Raw genomic sequence first — 19,243 nt, forward strand, 5'->3', positions numbered from 1 at the left:
CTGATTATGACAAAACTTTGTGGATGAGTTGGGCAGGTGACAATAACAAGCCGATGAGATTTTGGTTAAGGTCCGGACGCAGATCCAGCCCATCAGTAGGATACAAAACAAACTGTTCAGCTTGGTTAGATCTGCCACCGAGGTTGTGTTTTCACCCGTCTGTTTATCTGTGAGCAGGATACCTCAAAAACTTGTGGGTGGATTTAGACAAAACTTGGCAGACAGGTTGGGTGTTTGACAAGGACAAATTAATTAGATTTAGGTGAAGATCCGAATCAGGATACAATAAGTTTTAAAGTGATTCTTCACCACTGAAAGATGGGGCCAAAAACGATACATTACATGATATCAAAAAAGTTGTGGATGAGTTTTGACAAAACTAGGTGGATGAGTTAGGTAGGTGACAAGAACAAGTGGATTATATTTTGGTTCAGGTCCAGATCCAGATCCAGCCTATCAGTGGGATACAAAAAACAAAAACTTTTCAGCCTGGCGGAGGTATGCGCTCCACCGAGTGCCCTTCTAATTTTTAATACAAAGATCAAGGCTCAGTAAAGAACTGATCGAAAGAGAGCAAAGGATTTACGTATTGCTATGCAAGGTCAGTATACAGGAGTTTAATTCTGCACAAGTGTGCTGCAGAACCTTGAAAGGTTTACAACCGAGTTTCCTATCATTCTCACAGTCTGATTTTCACTGGAGGCCATTACATTCTGGACTGCCTCCATGGCAGCTGTCGATTCATTGGATCGATTTATATTGGGAGAAAGGGCGAGGGAGTTCATGTCTGCCATATTTGAAGAGCTGAAATATCGATGAGATGTGGACTTATTATTTCATACGCAGCCTGTGGCTGCTAGTTGCATCATTGGTGAGAGCACAGCTGTGCTGCTGATACAGTGCCCTACCCCCTCCCACCATTTCCAGCAATACAAATCCAAATCCAAATGTATTGGGACCATCCTCTGTGCAAAGCATTGGTGCTGCCTCAGCAGTCTCTTGGACTGTTGAGCACAATCCCGCATGGGTCGTCACTCCGACGCAGGATACTCGAATGGCTCAATCATCCCAGCAAGCTGGTACTCATTTTACTGACCTCAGAAGGATGACAGGCCGAGTCAACCCACATTGTGCTATATTATTTAACAGCACGACTGGGGCTCAAACTCAAGACCACAAGATCTTAAGCCAGCCACCTTAACCATTAAGTAGGTGATAATATAGATTTACTTTGGCCAGTGTTTCATGGATAAAAGCCTTTGTGATACCAATGAGTTAAAAAAATTTTTTAATGAAAAAAGAAAAGCACTGTAATAACAACATCTTGCTTGAATTCACCTGTTTGGTATAGTAGACATGTTAAGTGACATTTGACTTCAAATCGTGATGCAAAGATCCCCTTTGGCAAGGAAGTTCCTTAGGGTCATAGAAACAAATTTATCCAAAGACACACGTCATATCTCAAAATCCAAGATGGCCGCCGTCGAGCATTTTGAAAAACATGGCCCAGTCATAGCTCATGAACCGTTTGTCATAGAAACTATTATGATACATGTTTTCTTACTAACATGAGGTCACTGAACTCATTTCCAGTGACAATTTTGCTTTCTGATGGATTTAAAGGTCAAATCATAGAGAAAATTACATAAATGTTACATTTCTCCTAAAATGTATGAGAAAAAAAAAATTGTGAGAACGAGACATGACTTAACATCTCTACTATATGATGGTTAGGTCAGACCCAACTCAGAAATGGTTTTCTCATGCTGAATTTAACGACACATGAGTTAGTCACATAATGTATTTATGTTATGTGACCTTTAATTTTTAATTTTTACTTTCAGATTTAAAGTGACTAATCCAAATGAGTTCCGATAACTGTGAAAGCACGCCTGCCACGATGGACTGGAGCCTATGTTTTTCATGTCAATCAGACGAGACTCATAATCCAACTTCGGATCCCTCATCATCTGTTAAATTGAGAAACAATCCTTAAAGACTTTCAGACAGGTTCTGAACAATATCCAGGAACTCAATGAACTAGGTGAGCTGCCTGATTTTGTATTCGTAGAGAATACTGGTGACAGTGATACTCAGAATATAGTGCAGCTGATGATGTCTAATCATGTAGTGTGGCACAAAGCTTGCAGGAATGCTATCGACAATCAGAAAGTGCAGAGAGCCAGGAATAAGCATCAAGGACAAGCGTCATTTAGCCCGGTAAAAACTCGTGCAGCCAGGTCAGTCACACAGACATCACCCTCTACATCTTTGAGTGAACCAGTTGACACTCTATGTCTCTTTTGTGATGAAATGGACAACAAGAAAGAGCTCAGAAAAGCTGCTACACTTGGCTTGGATAAAAAAAAAAATCAATGACTGTGCTCAGCTGTTGGGCGACAAACGCCTGTTGTCTAAACTATCCGCTGGTGACTTGATCACTATCAATGCCGTCTATCATCGTGCGTGCCTGACTCGGCTGTATGGGAAAGTGGAGACGGTCGGATGTGACATCACTGATAGTCATAACACGCAGGTGATGCGTGCACATGTTCTCAATGAGTTACTTGACTTTATTGAAGATAACCGTGGTTCAGGGGAGTCGCTAGCAATGGCTCACTTGACGACCCTTTATGATAAGCGTATTGCATCTCTCGGCATGATTCCTGACATCAAGGCAGTAAAGATTAACCGTTGCTGGTCTCTTGTTTTCGACGACGACCGATCCAAAGCTATAGTTGATATGAAAGACAATACATCAACTGAAGTCTCCACCCTGCACAAAGCAGCCAAGATCCTCCGTCGAGAATATCTTCAAATGCGGCAAGCTTTTACGGGTTCCTTCTCAACCTCATCTGAAGCTGAATCAATCCCAACCACTCTGCGTTCATTCCTGTACATGCTTCTTGATGGACCATCTATCGATCAGCCATCTCCTGGATCTAAGAAGTCCAAGGTTGCAACATCAATTGGGCAGCAGATCATCTTCAACTCAATTACATGCAGATCCAAGAACGTGACAGTGTTCCACGTCACAACAGAGATAGGGAAACACCAGACTCTGCGCCAACTCCAGTCCACACAACTCCCACCATTTCGCGGGACTTGCCAGAGCTTGCCATTTGCAAGTGTAAGACTGAATGTAAAGCTCCTTGTAAGTGCTGCGTGCAGAGACAGCACTGTATGCTTCTCTGCAGATGTCAAGGTTCATGCACCCACACTGGCAGGATGTATCAGGACAAGAGAGGAGAAGAGGAAGAACTTGTGTAATTACGACATTGTGCAATGGATAATCTAATTACCTCAAATTTTCTGTATGTGAAAAACAATAAAATGTTATAATTTGTATTATTTTTTGGATTTCAACTTTAAATGCATCTGAAATGCATAGCTGATGCCAGAAATGAATTCAGCGACCTCAATTTAGCGAGAAAAAAAATGTCATAAGTTTCTATGACAAACAGTTCATGAGCTATGACTGGGCCATGTTTTCCAAAATGGTCGACGGTGGCCATCTTGGATTTTGAGATATGACGTGTCTGGATAAATTTGTTTCTATGACCCTAAGGAACTTCCATGCCAAAGGGGATATTTGCATCATGATTTGAAGTCAACACCCTATTTTGTGCACTTAACATGTCTACTAGTATTCCCATATGAACGTCTGGCTCAATTCTGGGATGCCATATTAATTTTTTTTTTCTCTGCCGATTTGTCAGTTCATACAAAAAGTACACCAATGTCCTCAACCTGCACGCGATAAATCTCCAAAACACTCCGTGAGCATAAAATCAATTAAAAAAAACAAAACAAAAGAATCACAATCAATGCAGGCAGTGGTCAGAATTGGTAATATTCAATAACATTCTCTTCAGTGTGTGGTGGACTTTCATCAATTCAAATAGGGCTAGACCTTTGTGAAGTTGGAACGAACACATTACAAAACTCACATCCATTGGTTTATTCCACTTCACTGTCCATTTGAAATGGCTCGGGCCGACTCAAATCCATACGGAAACAGAAGGCACCTCCAAACAATTTTTTGAGTGGGCAAAAACTCGTCTGATATTTTGATTAGAGTGGGTATTTATCAATTCCTAGTTGAAATGGTAGACTCAGGCCTCTATTAATTGGATTGATGTGCAGCTCAGAGAACTTTGCATTGTATTTTTGAGCATACTGTTACGGAAATGGCCCTTATTGGACTACTAAATATAGGATTAGCTCAGATCCCACATTAAATGCATGTATAGATAGGTTGTTTGGTAAAATGGTCGTTATATGTGTGTCAGGAGGTGTAAGAGACTGTTTTTATGTTCGTACAGTGGTGGTGAAACAAGGGCTCCCTCTTCTTCCTCCCCTCTACGGACAATAGGCCCTGCCCAGTCGGCTGGGAGGGTGTGGCAAAGGGGAGGAGTTTGGCGGCTTCGCAGAGAGAAGGCGTGCTCATGTTTCGAAGCGAGCGGAAAAAGGAGAAACAAAGGAGAGAAAATAAGATCGTTTTGGAGAACGGTCGCTGAGGAAGGCGGGCTCGTGTGTCAAGGGAGCGAACGAAGGCTTCGTAAAGAGGTTCTGCGTGTGTGGAAACAGTCACTCTCGAGGCGCGACGTGTTTTGGAGGCGAGCGAACGAAGGAGGGACAGCGTAGAATCTGCCGGTACAAAAACGGCAGTCGGCTTTGAGAGGCTGCCTGCACGTCGAGTCGACGATCGACTCGTATGGGGAGGTGATCGACAGGTTCGGCCTGCATCTGGCCGCGGAGCCTCTGTACCTACTCACCTCACGGCTCGACACGTTTGTCGATCCGTCCGCGGAGCTCGGCACCTTGATTTGGGCCTTGTCTGAGGAACAGGCCAGGCCTAGATTTGTATGCTGGACCGTGAGAGAGATCAGCTGAGGCCCATCGTTGACCCTACGCGAGGTCAGAGCGCGGGGAAACCGCATGCGGTGTGAAGGGGGCAAAGGAAGGACGAGCTCCATTTTGTCACGCGGCGCATTCGAGCTGGAGCTCGAATCCATGGACATCCGCCTGTTGCGAGCGACATTCCTGCTTTTGACACTGTCCTCTCGTCCATTAAACCTCACCAAGTACTCTGTCTTGTCTTGCATGCATGCTGTCTGTCCATCTGTCTTTGTCTGCACGTTGTTTTAGGCATATTTCGGTAACGACCCTCTCGAAACCTGTAGTCCGTGGTTCCCTTGTTAAGAACGGGTTGAGGATTGTTAATAAAACCATTGTCGTGAATTTTGCTTGTGTTTTGATCCCCGATGTTCCCCAATAAATCTGGTCAATTCGTATGAAGTTGCTGCTATGGATTAATTCGTGTCGCGTCGAGGAACGATCCGTTCGATTGGCATATAAAACCAAAATGGTTACAGACTGGCAGAAAACGCTCGGCATCTGACAAAACCAGTCTGTAACCAGGGGTTCTATTTCCCCAACTGGCAAGGTACAAGGATTACGTTGGTATCGCGATTGAAGGCGCGTGACCCGAGGCCTGTGCTGAGCCGGCCGGCGTTATAGATCCCAGAGACGGCCGGAGTGGGTTGAGAATCCCTCCGTCGCTGAATCCTTAACACTGGCTGTCAGGAGTGGGACGACGAACTCTCCACTTCCACCTCCGTAAATTTGCAGAACACCAATTGTATTCACAATTGGTAGTCGGGAGCAGGATATTTGGACCAGTGGTGCATTTCGCACCCCGGACATTTGTTACGAAAAAAAAACCGGTCCAAATTTGATTTGATTTTATGCTTGAGCGGATCGGAGGAAAAACTTGCAAATTATAAAGAAAATGGAGTCGCAAAATGGCGGCGCTGCTCCATCTCGGCGCGACATGAAGCGGGAGAGGGCTAATTATAGCGCAACGAGCTGCAAGGCACGAAGGAAACGCTCCCGCCCACCGGTTCAGGTCACGTGGACACGGTATACGTCGGGGCAGACGAATCAGGATGCCAATGGATACATTGGCGAGCTTCAGACACAATTGGGGGATGCCTTGGAGCAGTGGAAGTGTGGTGATAACTATTTCGAGGAATTGCAGATCGAATTGGACGATGCACAGTGGCGCGCAGACGAGGTTCAGGAGGATTGTGTGCACGGGGAGTCACAACAATTGGCCGATGCACAGGAACGAATTCGGGGGCTGGAAGAGGACTTAGCCAACACAGGCGTGGAACTACATGGAGAAACGACGAAAGTAGAATGGTTTCGTGGGTTTTTGGTACAAAAGGCGAGTGAACTGAATAAAAGAAAAGAGGAGGAGCAAATTAGTAACTCTCGGGATAGGAAGGGCTTGCAGGAAGAATGGGAAACAAAGCTGGAAGAGGAAAAACGGAAACACGATTTGGAATTTAAACAACTGAAGGAAGAGGTAAGATCAGGCAATCAGATAAGAGAAAGCCGAGAACAGAAGATAAAAAGGAGAGAAATCTCTGGAGCAAAGGAAGGAAGAATTGTTGGAAAAGTCAAGACAGTTCAAATAACTACATGGAGAAATGAGGAAAGTAGAGGGGAGTACCCATAAGTTGGAACAAGTTCAGTTCAGCAAACTGAACAAAAGAATAGAGGAGGAGCAAATTAGTAACTCCCAGGATAGGGAGAACTTGGAAGAAGAATGGAAAACAAAGCTGGAAAAGGGAAAATGGGAACACGATTTGGAATTGAGACAACTGAAGGAAGAGGTAAGAAGAGGCAATCGGAAAAGAGAAAGACTGGAACGGAAGATAGAAATAGAAAAGGAATGTCAGGAATACCTAAAGGAATACAGTAAGAAAAGGGACGAATTGAGGGAGGAAGCGAGAGGAATTATGGGAAAAAGCTTCTGAGTTACGGAAACACCAAAACAAAGAGATGGAATTACAAAACGAGCTGAGGATGTTAAGAGAGGAAAGAAAGAGAACAGAGAATGAAATGTTAAGGAACCACACTGTGCAGATCGAACAATTAGAAGACAAAGCAAGACTAAAGAATGAGATGCAAGAAAGAGTAGTGAAAGAACAACGAATGAAGCAGGAAAGTGAGATCAATAAATTGAGGAAAACTATGGGATTGGAGAAGGAAGAACAAGAGAGACAGTAGGAGAGGAAACAAAAAGAAGGACAAGTACAACTAAAGGAGAAAGCGAGGTTGGAGTATGAGGAGATAGTGAAAGAACAACGAATGAAACAGGAAAAGGAAATCAGCCAATTGAAGGAAACGACAAGATTGGAGAAGGAAGAACAAGAGAGACAGTGGGATAGGAAACAAAAAGAACATGGATTTGAAATTGAACTAAAGGAGGAAGCAAGGTTGGAGTACGAGGAGATAGTGAAAGAAGAACGAATGAAACAGGAAAAAGAAATCAGCCAATTGAAGGAAACGACGAGATTGGAGAAGGAAGAACAAGCGAGACAGTGGGATAAGAAACAAAAAGAACAAGGAATGAAGCAGGAAATGGAGATCAACCAAATGAGGGAAACGATGAGATTGGAGAAGATAGAACAAGAGAGATAGTGGGATAAGAAACAAAAAGAACAAGGAATGAAACAGAAAAAGGAAATCAACAAATTGAAGGAAGCGATGAGATTGGAGAATGAAGAACAAGAGAGACAGTGGGATAGAAAACAAAAAGAAAACGAATTTGAAACTGACCAGCTAAAGAAGAGAGCAAGGTTGGAGTACACGGAGATGGAAAAACTCCGGAAAGATAACGAACAACTAAAAAGGCTCGGAGAGGAAGAACGGCTCAAATGGGAAGGAAAATGGAGCCAGGAAGTAGAACAGCACAATAATATTGGATGTGTGATATCACCACAGGGAGTAATGTTAGTGGTGCGGAACTTGATTGACATCACTCGTTGGATGACACCGCAATTAGAGCAAACCCTGGTGAAGGAGACATTGAGGGAGCATATGGGGTTGTTGATGAATGAAACACATTTTGAGCAGGTCCAGCATGTGGAGCTGGCAGGTCCAGCATGTGTAGGCCATCAGCCATGGCTCAGAAAGTGCCTGAAAATCAAGTTTCGTTCCACTCATCGGGGGGGGGGGGGGGTCGACAAAACCTTGATAATATGATAGTTGATATCCAAATACATACGTATCCGAAAGTCCTCCACTCAACTAGCTGCAGTTATTGTGTATTTTCATCTTGAAAAATCGATGCATTCGCCGCGCTATTTCATTTGAATTTTCTCCACACGGATCACGTGATGCCTCGACAGCCAATAGACACTCCCGCGTGTATTATTCACCAGGACAATGAAGCGAACGAAGAAGTCAAACGTTTTACGTCTGTAAGATGGGATAAATGGAGAGAAAATGTCAACAAATGGCTCATCTTAGATGGTCACGAACGACGTTAAGCCGAGAGTGCCAGCGCGGGAGGACTAACTTCGATCATGGGCCTGTTGTACCCGGAGTGCCGGTGTAAAGATTTAAAGCTACCCCCCTTTCAAGTTACCTCCCGGTAATCTGAAATTGATTTCAAGTTACCCTCGGGGTTAGCTAGAAATCGATTTCATCCTACTCCCTACGATTTCAGATTACCCCCCTCAAAACATTTATTTATGTCTACTTACAAAAAAAAATAGTCATTTAATTGATATTGAAAACTAATTAGGGAAAAACTATTGACCACGTGACAGCCTTTAAAGAGTTTGCAATGAATTTTGATTTTATTATGAATGATTCTATTTTAATATTGTTATTAATTGAAATCAGTATTTCTCATACAGTTATAGTTTTTGCCATATTTTTATGAAATCCTTCTTCGATATAGTTGATACAATTAGACATACTGGTATATCTTTTTAACCAACTCAGACTATACTTACAATTATGGAAACAACGTAATAAAATCAATGTATAAGAAAGGCAATGAAAACAGCTTATTTTTAATTCACAATTTCGTTGTGGTGGTGGTGGTGGTCGTATGGCAGCTGAGCTGCCAGGGTCGCTCTCATTTCTTGAAGCACGACTGTGTCGCTGATGCAGTGCCCCTCTACCAGTACACAGACTGGAACTGGTACTCATTTCGCCGACCTCGGAAGGATGACAGGCTGAGTGTGTAGCCTGGTGTTGGCTCAGTGGTTAGTGTGGCGACTTGGGATCCTAGGGTCCTGAGTAGTGGTTAGGGTCCTGAGTCGTGGTTAGGGTGGTGGCTTGGGATCCTAGGGTCCTGAGTTGTGGTTTGGGTGGTGGCTTGGGATCCTAGTGTCCTGAGTAGTGGTTCGGGTGGTGGCTTGGGATCCTAGGGTCCTGAGTAGTGGTTAGGGTGGCAGCTTGGGATCCTAGGGTCCTGAGTTCAAGCCCCGTCGGCCGCTGAATTAATGCATCGGGGGTTTGACTCAGCCTGTCATCCTTCCGAGGTCGGTGAAATGAGTACCAGTTCCAGTGTGTGTACTGGTAGAGGGGCACTGCATCAGCAACACAGTCGTGCTTCAAGAAATCAGAGCTACCCCGGCAGCTAAGCTGCCATACGACCACCACAACGAAATTGTGAATTAAAAATAAGCTGTTTTCATTGCCTTTCTTATACATTGATTTTATTGCGTTGTTTCCATAATTGTAAGTTTGGTCCGAGTTGGTTAAAAAGATATAGCAGTATGTCTATTTGGATCAACTATATCGAAGAAGGATTTCATAAAAATGTGGCAAAAACTATAGCTGTACGAGAAATACTGATTTCAATTAATAACAATATTAAAATATAATCATTCATAATAAAATCAAAATTCATTGCAAACTCTTTAAAGGCTGTCACGTGGTGAATAGTTTTTCCCGAATAAGCTTTCAATATCAATTAAATTACGATTTTTTTGGAAATAAACCTACGTAAATAAATGTTTTGAGGGGGGTAATCTGAAATGGGTAGGATGAAATAGATTTCAAGCTACCCCCGGGGGTAACTTGAAATCGATTTCAGATTACTGGGAGGTAACTTGAAAAGGGGGGGGGGGGAGTAGGATGAAATCTTTACACTGGCACTGTGGGTACAACAGGCCCATGATCGAAGTTAGTCCTCCCGCGCCGGCACTCTCGGCTAAACGTCGTTCGTGACCATCTAAGATGAGCCATTTGTTGACATTTTCTCTCCATTTATCCCATCTTACAGACGTAAAACGTTTGACTTCTTCGTTCGCTACATTGTCCTGGTGAATAATACACGGGGGAGCGTCTATTGGCTGTAGAGGCGTCACATGATCCGTGTGGAGAAAATTCAAATGAGAGAGCGCGCGAATGCATCGATTTTCAAGATGAAAATACACAATACCTGCAGCAATTTGAGTGGAGAACTTTTGGATACGTATGTATTTGGATATAAACTATCATATTATCAAGGTTTTGTCTACCCCCCCGATGAGTGGAACGAAATTGCACAATACAGCTTACGGCTGATGGCCTAGTGGAGCTGGCAGGTCCAGCATGTGGAGCTGACAACCCCAGAGGAGTATGGCGAACCGATGATGAGCAACCTGCTGGAGAGAAGCGACCAGACAGAGGTGACTCTGGAACGAAGCAGGTACGTGGGTACATGCATACATGGTGTGGACGATGAGCTTAAGGTAGAAATTGAATTTTATGTTAACGAAGAGACTCTGTCCGATGGGGTGCACGTATGCGTGACCCCTGAATGTGTGTGGAGTGCCTGTGAACAAATGCCGTGAGCCCACAGTCCAGACTACAGCACCGGTATGTGCTGCCAACACTGAAGTGTGTGTGGGTATTCACCTGGCGGTCGAAAATCAAGCCCTGGAGTGCGAGGCAGTTGGTCAGTACACAGGCAAGGTTGAATGTGTGGAGGGTCAACACATAACCTTGGAATGTGTGCAGCCTGCTGTGTGTGGGAGTCCTGAGCATGGAATGAGTGGTGACACAGGAAATAGGTTGGAGGTGCAAGGGGAAATTGAAATGCCACCAGGACAGAACTTGAACCAGGGGACGGAAACCAACATGGACAGCTCCGCATGGGTTCTCACAGAGTTGGAGGTGCTGCATCCAAGAACAGGCTTTAGAAATGGGATTTTAATTTCTTTATCAGCCTCACAGGAACTTTGGAGTGGAGTGCAGATGAGTGGCAGGCGGCACTGGCATGTGTCACTTGGTCTTCAGACCTTTCTGAGCACACGAGTGGTTTGGCTAGCGGACTGGGGCTAATCTGTCTTCAGGGAGTTATGGGGAAGAGAGGGAGGCCATTCCACTGATTGGGGTTTACCTGATTTCCGTGAACTCTGGAGAAGAGGGGAGGCCATTCCACTGATTGGGGTTGACCTGACTTCCGCGAACCCTGGAAAAAAGGAGGGGGTGGACCACAATCCCAATTGAGGCGTGACCCCTTTGAGCCGTGGCGGAAAGGCGGCGGGGTCATGTAATGGGAAATGAGGTTTTCGTTCCCTCACTCCCCTTCCAATGAGCCAAAGAAGCAGGCCATATGGGGATGTGAAAATTTTGATTGGAAATTGTACCGAAAGTGATTGCAAGTTGAGAGATGACAGAAGGCATGAGTGGCACGAGTGGATTTGGGTGATTATTGAAAAAAAAGTGGTGGAGACGTTACAGGCAGAGCGTTAGACACACCAGAAACAAGTGGATGACAAAGGGTGGCTTGTTTGAGGAAGGATTGAAATGCCTGGTTAGAACCATGCAGAGGTTCATGAGGCTGGTGAAGAGATTTTGATGTTTCGTTTAAATTGTTGGAAATAAACTATTAGGGCAGTGTGGAGGATGCCAGCGGACGACGGACGTAGTGACAAATTGATTGGGGTTTGATGAAAAAGTGTACCAGTTAAATTTGATGACCAAGTGGTATCCGAGGGATTGGTGCGTTTTTGTTTTCAGATAAACGTGAAAGGTGTTGGATGGTGTTGTGGGCTGGGTGTGCGGCACTGTGGAATGAATGACTAAAGTGTTTGGGTGAATGGCGTGATTGTGCGGATGAGGAGAGTGAGTGCGAACAACGTACCCTGTCGGTAGGAGTCTCTTAACCAGGTTGGTGTAGGTTAGGGGGACTTGGAGGATTCGACAAGGATTCTGGCTGCTGTTCCATTGTGCAGGCGGACTGCGAGGGGTAGGTGCAGGCCAAGGTATAGGGATACTGGTTGGTAGTGTGACATGGTATGGGAAGTTGGAGAGTCGGGAAATAGGGCAGCAGGGCTTTGGGGGTTCCTGGCAGGTGAAGGCCGTCAGAGGTGCCAGGAGAGCACCGTAGGGTTCAGTGCCAGGAGAGCACAGTGTAGGTGCTATGAGGGCACAGTGTAGGTGCTATGAAGGCACAGTATGGGGGCTAGAAAGAGCCACCCCTTCGTTAGGAGCGCCAGAAGCACGCTCAGGTGAACCCTGAGGTCGCTGAGTGTCCTCCACCTCCGAATGGAAGCAGGCAAAGAGGCCTAGTAGTAGTCACACTCCCCAGCCAGCGAGTTATGCCTAGCACCACCAAATGGAAAAAGATAAATAAGGGCCTTGCCCAGGTTTAATAGAATGGAACAGTGTGCCAGGTCGGGAAAAATGGGTCATTAGGATAATTCTAGCCATAGCAGGGTTTGTTGCATTGTCTAGAGGTAAAAGTAAATGGTTCGGTTTGATGGACTCTCCTCTGCACCATTCATGTGTGACACCTGGTATGAGTAGTGCAAGTGGGAGAAATTGTTGGCAAGGGCCAGGCTAGGTCACCCTCTCCAAGTGCCAGAGAGGCCACCAGTATGTCATGAGCACACATCCACGAAGATAACAGTTGAGTAAGAAACACACCGTCCTGTCTGTAAAAGAAAAAGAAAAAGAGGGAAGGAAAAAAAAAAGAGAACTTAACCAAAACAAGTCAGGCAAGGAAGGTTAAGGGTACACTCCATCTCACCTGGTCCGAGGTCATCACACCCATTTGTGTCCTAAAGAACGCCTCCGAACTGCATTTGTTTACTATCGATATCACCGTACCACCATTGCTGTGTCACCTGTTGTCCAATGCAGGCCTTGTTGCCTGCTGCTGCTTGTGAGTAGGCCATATGGGCCAAAGCATTTTTGTGGGCCATTGAGGCCAAAGTGCTTTTGTGGGCCGTTGCGGCTGAAGATTCATGCCATTTTGTGGGCTCAGTGGGCCAGAGAACTCTTTGTGAGATTAGGCCACTGGGCCGACTGAACTCACCTGGTGAGAGGCCAATAAGGCCACGAAGTGAGGAAACCCTCAGGGGTGAATGGACAATACTGCCGGGAGGGGGCATGAAGGAGCGAACACGTAAAAGAACTTTGAACCTTTAAATGTTCTACTCCGATGCCAATATTGGTGTTAAAAGTAAAATTGAATGCCCTCCCATTCAAATCCATAATTAGAATGTTAAGTAGTGTGCATAGAGTATGAATTTGTTTGTTAGACTGGTGACCCGATACACGAGGATAGGGACATGCCAATCTTACTGTGACACTTTGATTTTTGGAGTTAAGTGCTTCCCATGTTATGGGTTAGAGTAAATGGGATATCTGTGCTGTACGTTAGACAGGGCCATTGCTGTGGGCTGCCCCAGATGGAGGCTCGGGAGAAAGGTGGGGGTCGTGTTACGGAAATGGCCCTTATTGGACTACTAAATATAGGATTAGCTCAGATCCCCCATTAAATGCATGTATAGATAGGTTGTTTGGTAAAATGGTCGTTATATGTGTCGGGAGGTGTAAGAGACTGTTTTATGTTCGTACAGTGGTGGTGAAACAAGGGCTCCCTCTTCTTCCTCCCCTCTATGGACAATAGGCCCCGCCCAGTCGGCTGGGAGGGTGTGGCAAAGGGGAGGAGGTGGAGCTTAGGGGAGGAGTTTGTCGGCTTCGCGGAGAGAAGGCATGCTCATGTTTCGAAGCGAGCGGAAAAAGGAGAAACAAAGGAGAGAAAATAAGATAGTTTTGGAGAATGGTCACTGAGGAAGGCGGGCTCGTGTGTCGAGGGAGCGAACGAAGGCTTCGTAAAGAGGGTCGGTGTGTGGAAACAGTCGCTCTCGAGGCGCGACGTGTTTTGGAGGCGAGCGAACGAAGGAGGGACAGTGTAGAATCTGCCGGTACAAAAAACGGCAGTCGGCTTTGAGAGGCTGCCTGCACGTCGAGTCGACGATCGACTCGTATGGGGAGGTGATCGACAGGTTCGGCCTGCGTCTGGCCGCGGAGCCTCCGTACTTACTCACCTCACGGCTCGACACATTTCTCGATCCGCCCGCGGAGCTCGGCACCTCGATTTGGGCCTTGTCTGAGGAACAGGCCAGGCCTGGATTTGTATGCTGGACTGTGAGAGAGATCAGCTGAGGCCCATCGTCGACCCTATGCGAGGTCAGAGCGCACGGAGACCGCGTGCGGTGCGAAGGGGGTAAAGGGAGGACGAGCTCCATTTCGCCACGCGGCGCATTCGAGCTGGAGCTCGAATACGTGGACATCCGCCTGTTGCGAGCGACATTCGTGCTTTTGACACTGTCCTCTCGTCCATGAAACCTCACCAAGTACTCTGTCTTGTCTTGCATGCATGCTGTCTGTCCGTCTGCACATTGTTGAAGGCATATTTCAGTAGCGACCCCCTCGAAACCTTTAGTCCGTGGTTCCCTAGTTAAAATCAGGATGAGGATTGTTAATAAAACCATTGTCGTGAATTTTGCTTGTGTTGTGATCCCCGATGTTCCCCAATAAATCTGGTTAATTCGTATGAAGTTGCCGCTATGGATGAATGTGTCGTGTCGAGGAACGATCCGTTGGATTGGCATATAGAACCAAAATGGTTACAGACTGGCAGAAAACGCTCAGCATCTGACAAAACCAGTCTGTAAGCAGGGGTTCTATTTCCCCAACTGGCAAGGTACAAGGATTACGCTGGTATCGCGATTGAAGGTGCGTGACCCGAGGCCTGTGCTGACCCGGCCGGCGTTATAAACCCTGGAGACGGTGGTGGTGAGGGTGGCGCCTAGGATCGGGTGAGAATCCCGCCACCCCGGATCCGCAACAATACGATCCAACATCTACACAAGGCTTATGGAAGAGCTTGCACATATGCCACGTTCAAGACAAAGACCTTAAGAGAGATCAATATACTTCAACATGAATTAAAAAATGGATTAGATTACAATGGATAAAAACACCTCGTAACGGGATTTGAACCTGCGTTCCCTGCATTATGAACCTTTGCCCATACCTTTAAAGGAGACGACGGGCACAATGTCATACAGAATGAGACTGCTACCCACAGCCAGAATGATGGAAGTGACCGTTCCCGCTTGTTCAAGGCGCTCCACCTTTGGCGTGCCTCGTTGAGGTTTCCGCTGCATCTCGCCGAGCACCGCCGACACGGCACCAAAGAACCAGTCAGATACCTTGGTGGGCGAGAAGTAGTGATTGGTGGCACCGTTGGGGAGATCAGCAGTGTTGCAACAATCAAGCCACTTCCCCACCGTAACCTCATCGAAGAGACGCAGACTCAGCCATGAATGGCACGGTGCCGAACAGCGCATGTCCAGGGTGACCGGCTGGTTTCGGTCGTGCAGTTTCAGAGCCGGGACCAGCAGCGTAAAGTCCATATCATAATCACTGCCACGTGCAAAGTCACCTAGTTCCTCTAGGTCCATATCAACGACACCCTCTCGTACACTTCCCGACAGCAACAGGTACTCATTAGCCACAGGGAGCTTCTGGTCCAGTTTCTGCACCATGCCTGCAAGTCACATTGAATGCATTTTTGGTTATTTTATAGACAAGTGGCCAATAGAAAAGCAAAACACGTGCAGCAAATAGCAAAATAATAATAATAATGATAACTAGAACTACGTTGTCGATGGCACACCATCGCATATTCCCACGCGCACTGCTTTGTCCCATTAACGCTAGGTGAAATTTTATCTTGCAAAATGGATTGACTATTATTTTCTATTTGATGTGCTTTATGACCAAAGACTTACTTCTTCTTCTCCTTTCGGCTGCTCCCGTTAGGGGTCGCCACAGCGGATCATCCGTATGATCCGCATAGTGATTTGGCACACGTTTTACGCCGGATGCCCTTCCTGACACAACCCTGGTCGCCTCTTACGACACAGGGATATGGTACACCTATTTTAACCGGGGTATACACCGGCCCAGTACACTGGTACTCATTTCGCCGACCTCGGAAGGATGACAGGCTGAGTCAACCCCCTGGTGTATTAATTCAGTGGCCCAACGGGGCTTGAACTCAGGACCTTTTGCATCCCAAGCCGCTGCCCTAACCACTGCGCCAACACACCAAGCTGACCAAAGACTAACTATGTTTTCTAAATCAGAAGTCATTGCAAGCAAGTCAGCATTTCATAAAACATTAATTTAACACTGTCCAGCAATGTAGAACTGTGCATCAATTTAATCATAGGAATGAACTGTGTATAATATTAATTATTCATAATAAATTAGATAAATACAGTAAAACCTGTGACTGTTTGTCACTCATGGGGGCCACATAAGTAAGTTATTTATAAAATAATTTACCATGTACAATGGTAAATACACTTTAAAAAAAATCAGCCCCCATGACCCCACCCCTCTGGCCCAGCCCCTAGGGGTCATATCAAAAATCTGCACTTCCCCATACATATATCTACTATGTCCCAAAGTTTCAAGTTCCTATCTCAAACGGTGTAGGAGGAGCTATTTTGACCCCCTATCCACTAAGCACCCCCTACCCCCAAGCACCCTCTGATCATCATGTGTTTAAAAAAATATGTTGTTAAATGTATAACTCATGAATATGTTTGATTTAAAAAGCTACAAGACAATTTTTTTTTTTTTAATCGACCCCTATGACCCCAACCCCTCTGGCCCGGCCCCTAGGGGTCATATCAAAAATCCGAAAGTCTTCTGCACTTCCCCATATATGTATCTACTATGTCCCAAAGTTTCAAGTTCCTATTTCAAACGGTGTAGGAGGAGTTACAGGGTAAGACAGACGGACGGACGGATGGACGGATGGACGGACGGCGGAGACAATCACAATATTCCCGCTTTTCTTCGAAAGCACGGGAATAATAAACCTCCTGGTCTGAATGATAAGATGATCAAGATCACCAGAACCCTCCCCACCCAACAACATCAAGACCTCGACCCCAACTTCCACAGTCTTGTCCATATTTTCTACTATGTGATAAACCACCCCCCTCCGCACGCACGCACAAAATTGTCTATCACCTGCTAGATGAAATCAAAATGCTCGTCTTGGCCCATTCCTTATATTTATTATTTTGGCCTGGGCTGCGCCTGCCATTTTAGAAGCAGGTCATCGGCAGGCACAGCTACTTGGCCACAATCATTTTTCACTTTTAATTCAGCCTGGCCAGTCTCCCATTTTCTTAACATTTACAGCATCGATTGAGCCTCTGTACATAAAAAAGCCAATTTAGAAACAATGCAGTACCACTGGCACCATGACCCGACTGACCATCTCATCCCTGAAATGAGACACATTCTCATCTATCACAAGCTTTATTTTACTTTCGAAAAAAAAATCTTCATACTATAAACGCAATTACTCTAAAATCTGTACACAATTTGTTGATGAGCAGATTCCAAATCACACGAGACTACTAGTAATTGTCTGCCAATCTCTTCGGCTGTCGCATCATCAGGGACAGCTCGGTTCAAATTGTGCTCGAGTCACAAATTTAGCTCTAATCTATACTGTACTTTGTAGAATTTTACAATTAAAACGAATACAAATTTAGCTAGAAATTCTCTTGGAGGTAATGGATTAAATCCCACTTCTGGCACCAATTGCCGTTTGGGTCGGGCCAGAGACCACCTGCCACGTGGGCGAAGCAAATGATGGCCTTGAGGGATTAAGACGCATCATTACAGCACCTGAGGACTTTGCCAATGCTACTCAGCACATCTACCAGCATGTAGATGGTGGAACAGCTGACAGATATGCATGTTATTTGCAAAATAAGCAGGCTGCGATTGAGGAACAAGCAATGAATGTTGTGTGACAGGTGACAGCACCAACATAACATACTGGGGCAACAGGTGGAATTGATGCTTTGAACTCCAGCTATATAGTCCATGGGCCCAGGCCAGAAATTCCACTTGTCGGTACCATCTAAGGAAACCAATCCTCGTTATGATTTTCGAATTGGTGTGTGTATATATATATATATATATATATATATATATATATATATATATATATATATATATATATATATATATATATATATATATTGTTGTGGTTACCAGATTCGCAAACCACCATTCAGGTCCCTTAGGTGAGGTATCTCGGTAAGTGCATGTGTAGTTAGGCCCAAACCCGTTGTCTAGTGGGAATACATGTCATTTATACGTGCTGCGACTCTTCAGGATAGCCGTTTTTCTTTTACTATCTTTATTTTGGACCAATCGCCACCATCACAACCACAACATCAACCACCGACCACAACCACCGCTTCACCACAACCGCCACGACCTTTACCGTCACAACTCGCCACCATCGCATCACCGTCATCTCGCGCCACTCATGGGCACCGATGCTGGACTCGTGTAGGGCGCACGTTGAACAGCGTGTACAAAACCACGGATTTTCTGCTTCAAAAACGGATCCAAAACGACACACGCCCACTTTTTGCCGTCCAATCGGTGAGCGAGGGGCGACTGGCCCCGCCCCCAGGGCGATCGATATATGCAAATTTGTGGATCAAAAAGCCTTCACGCCCACTTTTTCTCGGGCCAATGGGGAGCGAGTTGAAAGGTCAAAGGGAGGGGGTCAAAGGCGAAGTTACGGGGGGATAAAAGGACGGTGTTCGTCAGTCAAAGGAGTCGTAAAAGTCGGAACGAAGGAGTCGCAAGAGGAACGAGAGAGTCAGCAGAACGGGAACGAGAAAGAGTCAGCAGAACGAGTAGTAAAGGTCGGAACGAGGCGAAGGAGTCGGAACAGAGAGTCAAGACTTCGCGGGCGGTGGAGCTGCTCGTCGTGTGCGTTGAAGTCGGAACGGAGGGGACGAGCTGTGGAGAGGCGGCGAGTCGGACGAAGGGTGCTCGCGTCGTGCAAGGAGCTGCGCGCCCGAGGGAGGCCGGCAGCGCGACCTGGCCGAGGTGGAGACGCTCGTCGCATATAATAAAGATCCTCTATGCCCCGAGCATCAGCAACCCCCCTCCTGTTTCCCCCCGCGCTGAGATAGTGCGACCAAGGGGGCCCCGTTCCCACCCCCTGCCAGGCACTGTCCACGAGGCCCGCGGGTTGCGGGGCCATCGCCGCTCCGCGTCTCATCACCAGACGGGTAGGCCCGACCAGGTC

General features: G+C 46.0%; 1 protein-coding gene across 2 annotated transcripts in view; it reads right to left on the reverse strand.

Moving 5' to 3' along the window:
- MB21D2 (Mab-21 domain containing 2) overlaps positions 1-19,243 on the reverse strand; it is a 51,155-nt gene that overhangs the window by 21,833 nt on the left and 10,079 nt on the right. The window contains exons 2-3 of one of the 2 annotated variants that reach the window (XM_085888741.1): positions 15,393-15,646; positions 15,131-15,308 (exon numbers count right to left, since the gene is read on the reverse strand). In XM_085888741.1, the coding sequence (XP_085744867.1) occupies positions 15,131-15,308; positions 15,393-15,646 (432 nt within the window). Of the gene's footprint in view, positions 1-15,130; positions 15,647-19,243 lie in introns of both variants that reach the window. The other variant, XM_085888740.1, reaches the window with a different exon arrangement.

Source organism: Eptatretus burgeri, chromosome 7 (assembly GCF_056783735.1).
Source record: "Eptatretus burgeri isolate ZD-2024b chromosome 7, Ebu_testis_v1, whole genome shotgun sequence".
NCBI lineage: Eukaryota > Metazoa > Chordata > Myxini > Myxiniformes > Myxinidae > Eptatretus > Eptatretus burgeri.